The sequence below is a fragment of the Carassius gibelio genome, chromosome B5 (genome assembly GCF_023724105.1).
Source record: "Carassius gibelio isolate Cgi1373 ecotype wild population from Czech Republic chromosome B5, carGib1.2-hapl.c, whole genome shotgun sequence".
NCBI classification, from domain to species: domain Eukaryota; kingdom Metazoa; phylum Chordata; class Actinopteri; order Cypriniformes; family Cyprinidae; genus Carassius; species Carassius gibelio.
Genome location: NC_068400.1, coordinates 13,707,688 through 13,713,850, shown reverse-complemented (window position 1 = coordinate 13,713,850; position 6,163 = coordinate 13,707,688). Strand labels below are relative to the sequence as shown.

At 33.8% G+C, this 6,163-nt stretch overlaps 1 protein-coding gene across 2 annotated transcripts in view; it reads right to left on the bottom strand.

Moving 5' to 3' along the window:
• Window positions 1–535: 535 nt before the first annotated feature.
• The window catches only part of pbx3a (pre-B-cell leukemia homeobox 3a), a 43,793-nt gene continuing 38,165 nt past the window's right edge, over window positions 536–6,163 (bottom strand). The window contains exons 6-11 of one of the 2 annotated variants that reach the window (XM_052555532.1): window positions 5,401–5,430; window positions 4,284–4,449; window positions 3,834–3,911; window positions 3,252–3,361; window positions 3,035–3,124; window positions 536–1,538 (exon numbers count right to left, since the gene is read on the bottom strand). In XM_052555532.1, coding sequence (XP_052411492.1) covers window positions 1,446–1,538; window positions 3,035–3,124; window positions 3,252–3,361; window positions 3,834–3,911; window positions 4,284–4,449; window positions 5,401–5,430 — 567 coding nt within the window. In that variant the 3' untranslated portion in view covers window positions 536–1,445. The remainder of the gene's footprint in view (window positions 1,539–3,034; window positions 3,125–3,251; window positions 3,362–3,833; window positions 3,912–4,283; window positions 4,450–5,400; window positions 5,431–6,163) is intronic. The other variant, XM_052555531.1, reaches the window with a different exon arrangement.

Sequence of the window (6,163 nt, the reverse complement as noted above, 5' to 3'; positions counted from 1 at the left end):
TTTTGGTTCATGTAAGTACTGTTGAAGTGGAGGAAAAACTAATTTTGAGAAAATAGCTTTTAAAGATATGTATTGCAATTGGAATATACAGACTAAAATAGATTGTGTAATAAAATAAACACCTAAATGTGCATTTTGGATGTTTCTTTCCAATAGTCTAATAAAGACATGTTACTGAAACGAAGTAGCCTAAAACTTCAAAATTGACCAGTGAATGAAAAAAAAAAAAAAAAAAAAAAAAAAAAAAAAAAAACATTGGTGTCTTGCCTTAAGATTCAGTCTCATTAAGTCTAAACGTAAAAAGGCAAGGAGATAAATGACAGCTGCTGACATACACTACAACATAAAAATAAAAATAAAAAATCAAATACATATGAATATCGAACAAAGACAGTGCCATTTGTAATGCTTTAACAAGATCGAAAACCTCTGGGACAGTCAGTGAACTGTATGTGCAACTTACCCATTAAATAAGAATGAGAAATACACTCAAAAATTTGCATCCAATTAAATATTGTGCATGAGCCGGTAAGAATTTCATTTCAAAATGTTTATTGAAACACTTTTTAGGAGGGGCCAGAAACACAAGTATTGCCTTTATCAAAAACAAATAACATTACATGAATTATCCTTCACAGAGCTGCTCAGTTTAAATTATGTTAATACATAAGAACACTTTAAATATTACAACCTCTCAAAACAGCAAACTATAAACTACCCAAATTAACTGGTGAATATAAAATTGAAGCAAAGTAATCAGTGTAGACTGTCATGCAGAGCATGGATGAATAATTCAAATGTGTTGAGTAAGAAAAGAATAACATTCAAAAATGCTTTTTATGTACAGAACGAGTATGTTTGATGATTATGTCACAGAAGCATATAAAATCACTTCATACAGTACACATTTTCAACATTATTGCCAAAAATCTATTTCTTTATGACATCCACATCTGAATTTGAATATGCACGACTGCAGTGTTGATTTCATATGTAATCATTTGTTAAAGTCTTGGTAAAACCATAATGCCAGTGATATTTATGATGGATAACATTAATGATCAAGTTAAATTGTTAAAAATACAATTTAAAAATCAATGTTGTTGATCTGTACAAGAAAAATCAGCTTTAAGAATGAACAAACTGTACTGTGCAGTTAATGTTACAAATTTAAATCTTGATATATTTTAAAACCTATTCCAAAATTTTCGCAGAGATTATGACAAAAGCATCCATTGTTTCAACAATCGTACATGTTTATTGAGGTATCACCAGTTCTGGAAAGAAAGCTGGTAGCGTCAATCCTCTCAGTTGATTTTTGCAACATGGTGCTGTTTTGGTCAAAGTGAGCGGTTTTGAGTCTGTTTCATCGTCAGCTCATCTGTCCGAGTTCTCATCTCAGATTTTATTGGGTGGTGTAGGTTGTCCTGTGGGTTAGTTAAAGTTCAGTTAGAGGTGTCCGAGTGAACGCTGTTTGCTCCCTCTATAGGAGACGTCACAGAAGATGGAGTGACAGCATCATGCCAGCCACCGTTACCCTGGAAAGAGACACAGAAAACACCATTTGAGATGTTCAGTTAAAGTCAGAATGGAAACAATAGCTGCTATTGATTTTTGAGCGCATGATCAGATAAGACGCTCTGTTTGTATCCTTTTTATATAAACTGCTGAAACAAAATCCAGCTTAAACCACCCTTGTTTTTGCAGGGAAATCATTAGAAACCATTATAAGACCAGCAAGTAATCATTTGCTGGATTAAGCTTTTCGTTTTTGTTTGTTTTGTTAGGCCAAAAAGTCATCTAATCTTACTAATATAAAACTAAAATGTTATTTAATTTTATTTTAAAATTATCTGGCTAACCACAAATTAATTAGCATTATTTTACATACCCTTGAAAAAGTCATCTCGCTAGATTTTTACATTGAAAATATGGTGTGAAAATAGAATACACTGCAAAAAGTGACAATTATTTTGGTCTTATTTAAAGACATTTTTATTATTCTTTTTATTAGTAATTTATTTCTGGACTAATTGAACTGCACCCACTTTACTTGTTTACACTTAAAACAAGTAAAAAAAAAAAAAAGTCTCGAATTAACAATTTAAAAACAAGTCTAAAAACATACAGTATTACGTACATTTATCTAATCTTTAGATATATTTTAACTGGAAAACAGCACTTATTTAAAGAAACTGGTTCAGAAATCATTGCTTTTGAAGTGTGGCTAACATTATGTGATGGTTGTGAAAATGTTAAGTTGAAATGTTAGTAAGTATCCCTGACATCTGAAGCTATCCGCACTGCCCTTTACTTCTCTTTGTGATATGACTGTTTTCAGTATAAGACAGTCGACATGGCTGCCTCAGTAGATAAATGAACCTTTAGTGCTGTGACTCCAGATCGACTCCATTATAAAGCGTGTCTTATCAGACCTCATCTGGGAAGACGCTATTCACATCTGTACAAAGCTGCAGGCAATTCCAGTTTCATATTTTATTATAGTGATAAGGAAATGGACTGCAAATTCTCTCAGAGAGAGCGAGAGAGAGAAAGCGTGGTTCATAAGAAGGCAGATATATACTGCTAAGAGCCGTGCATGTCGTTGTGTTATTAGATGCATTTTGGAAAATGGAAAATGGAACGCATTTGCTTTCTATCCCAGCAAACAGCCCTGTGTGCATGTGTGAATATTAATCTGAATCCATACGTTTATCTTTGCCTTTTCACAGAAGTGCATCACCCCTCCCTGACTTAATCTCAGCTGTCGTCTTTGTCGGCTCATGGAGCGACGGTTTGATCATACAACGTCTGTCTGAATGACTCCAGGAGACCTGCTGCGAAGAGATTATTCCTTCCCGCCACATGAGACGACGGCATACATACTGTATGTGCATACTCAGACTATGCATTTTTGCACCAGTTTTTCATGCGGTTTTGAGTCTGTTTGACGTCAGAATTTAGTTGAAAGCATCCAAGCATTCTCATCTGGGATTCTGGCTAAAATGATTTTATTTTTCTCCGTCAAACTCACGTTCAAGCCATGCGGGCTGTAAAGCGGGTTTCCCCGCAGACCGTCGCTGTAACCCAACGACTGACCGATGGCGTGACGTATGGAGTCTCCCTGCAGAGAGAAAGACAAGAGATTCAGCGTAAGAGAGTCATGAACCGCTGTACTCCATTAAAACCAAATCAGCATATTAGAATGAATTCTGAAGGATCACGTGACACTGAACTGGAGCGTGTGATACCTGTGTCTGTCCTGCGTTGGGGACCTGGGTCGACTGGTATGATCCGTTCAGACCAGACATGCTCATAAACATGTCTCCTGAACCCGGCAAACTATACGAACCTGAAGAACCTGAAGAGACACGGAGAGAAACAGAGACAGTGAGTCTGTGAAGATGAGCTGTATTAAAAGCTGTATTAATTGTATGCAGATGCCACTTGCTTTGATATTCTTTATCTGTGATGTCAAGGAATTCAGACATTTTAAATGTGACATGCCTGTTAAAATTATTTTTCAAATGCTCTTTTGGTCCACTGTATATGTACATACATAAACACACAAAGCTGAACAGTGCTTTTTAAATTAAATAAATTTTTTTAATTAAATTAAATTAAATTCTAAATTGTACTTATAAAATTGAATTAAAAAATACTAATTTTACAGACATATTTAAAAAAAGAAAATTAATAAAACTGACAAAAACACAACAATATTACTAAATGAAAATGAAAATAGAAAACTGAAAAATAATAATTATCCAAAATACGAATACAACTATAATAGTATCCCAAATGACACTAAAACACTAAAGACCATAACATACCAGTGAACATATTGTTTAACAGATTATTTTTATCTTCTGCCGCATCCAGCTGAAAGTCTTCATCTTTCATCTGAAAGCCTGTAGAGAAAACCACAGTACTGAACTCTTTTAAGCTCTTTAATGACTTCTTCCATTAATGCATGTTCATGACCAAACAATCACACTAGATCAACTCTATGTGCATTAAAAGGGAGACCGGGGCAAGTTGTCACACTTTCTATTCTTACGTCTACATTTCTACTGTTATTGCCTAGTAAACACAATACAGGTAATTTAACTCGGTTACTTAGGTCATTTCTCTGATGATGACTAGCTATTAATTTAATAATAATAACTGTTTTGGGTGACAAATGTTGATATTTGAAACCAGTGGTAAAGAAAACATCATAGTTGTTGAGATATAACCTTTGTGACAACTAGCCCCGGTGGTCTGGTCCCTAGTGTGTGTACCAGAGCTGGGTGTTGCGGGCGAGTTGGTCTGGCTGTTGTGTACAGCGGCTGCCACGGCTTGAGTCGCCGTCACTGCTGTCTTCGCTGCGTACAGGTTCGCCTCTTCCTGGAATTTACCGATGTTCTTCTTATAGCGAATACGTTTATTACCAAACCAGTTTGAAACCTGAGAGAGAGAGGCAAATGAGGAAGTATTATAAAAAATATGATATTATACTTCATGAAATTATTATATATTATATATATTTTTAAACCTCTCAAAGGACCAATAATACTCTTGTATTGCAACATTATATTATTTAAATTAATTACCCCCCCCCCCCACATTGAAAAAGAAAAAGACAGAGGTTAATGTGGATGAATTTCTTTAGGAAATATTACACAAATATTATAATGTACATTTTACAAAAATTTTTTTCAGCTAAAAGCCTAAATAAATACATGATATATTTGCATAAAGATACAATTAATTTTAATTAATCAAATTTTCCCCCATAATGAAAAAGGAAGAGGTGTGAGGCAACAGTGGATGAATCTCATGAGAAAATATTATAACATACACAACCCACCCACACTGGACAAAAAAAACAACCTTTTATATAATTCATAAAGTCCAATGAAATATGTGCTGCAAACCAAACATTCATGCATGCAGTTTTATGTGTTTCACATTTGTAAGACATTATAAATGGACCAACCTTTTGCAAAAGAACATTAACGTTTCTACAAACCCAGACATATTAAAATTACATCCACCCCGAGCAATGGCTCCTTCATAAAATATTTCCAAACAGGCCTTAAACTGCCAATGGGAGGCGGGATAGTTCAAGAAGCGCTATAAAAACACCTCGCTGATGTCATAATCTCAGGATCCAATAAAAAGACAGCCGGAAGACACCATCAAGTGCAGGAAAGCTTGTAACTCTCAGCAGCTGTGAGGAAATGTATGCATGGTTGGCTGAGTGTGTGTGTCTTATGGCCATAAAGTATAATTCCAGCTGCTGGATAAATGACTATATGATGCATCGATTGTTGTTCAGCACACAGAGACACGGCTGCCACTGCAACCAACATCGACAGACAACAGAGTGGACGGACGGATGTTTTAGTGACATACCTGTGACACAGTGATGGTGCTTCCCTTCCCCTGAGGGCACAAAAAGAAGGGGCTTTTTTACAGTAACGACTTCCTGTACACACCCACCCGTTACACAAACATAAAACAGGCTGATTATTCATAATGTGTGTCCACCTCAGGCGAGCGCAACAGTCCGTTCTGGAAGTAAAAATTCCCTTTTTATTATTTATTTATTTAGTTTTACTTTTCATGAGCTTCCATGAGCTCTGAGGTTGTTATTGATTCTGCATAAATAAATAAATATAAATAAAATATTTTGCATAAATAAATTTAAAATTTTAATATGTTTAAGTTAAATTACTGAAATAAAAATAGAATAGAATGTTTTTTAAACAAACTAATAAAAAAAGACAAAAGCCAATAACAAAATTACTTAAAAAACTAAAAGTATAAAATCAAATAATAATAAATATTCATAATAAAAAATTACTTTAAGCAAAAATAAGTGAAATATATATATATATTTTTAATGTCAAGCACATATCAAAAAACTAAAACTTTAACTAAAATGAAAACTGAAAGTATAAAACTAAAAACTAATTCAAACTGAAAACTAAAAATGTAAAATATTTAAATGAATATGAAAAAATGAAAAATGACAAAAGCACATAAATAACTAAACATTAAACTATTAAAAAAATAAAATAAAATTTAATTCAAAACAGTAAGGAAATACTATGATAGTATATAAATAATGTTGAAGTAAAACTACCCACAAGTCTCTAGCAACTAGTGTACAGTT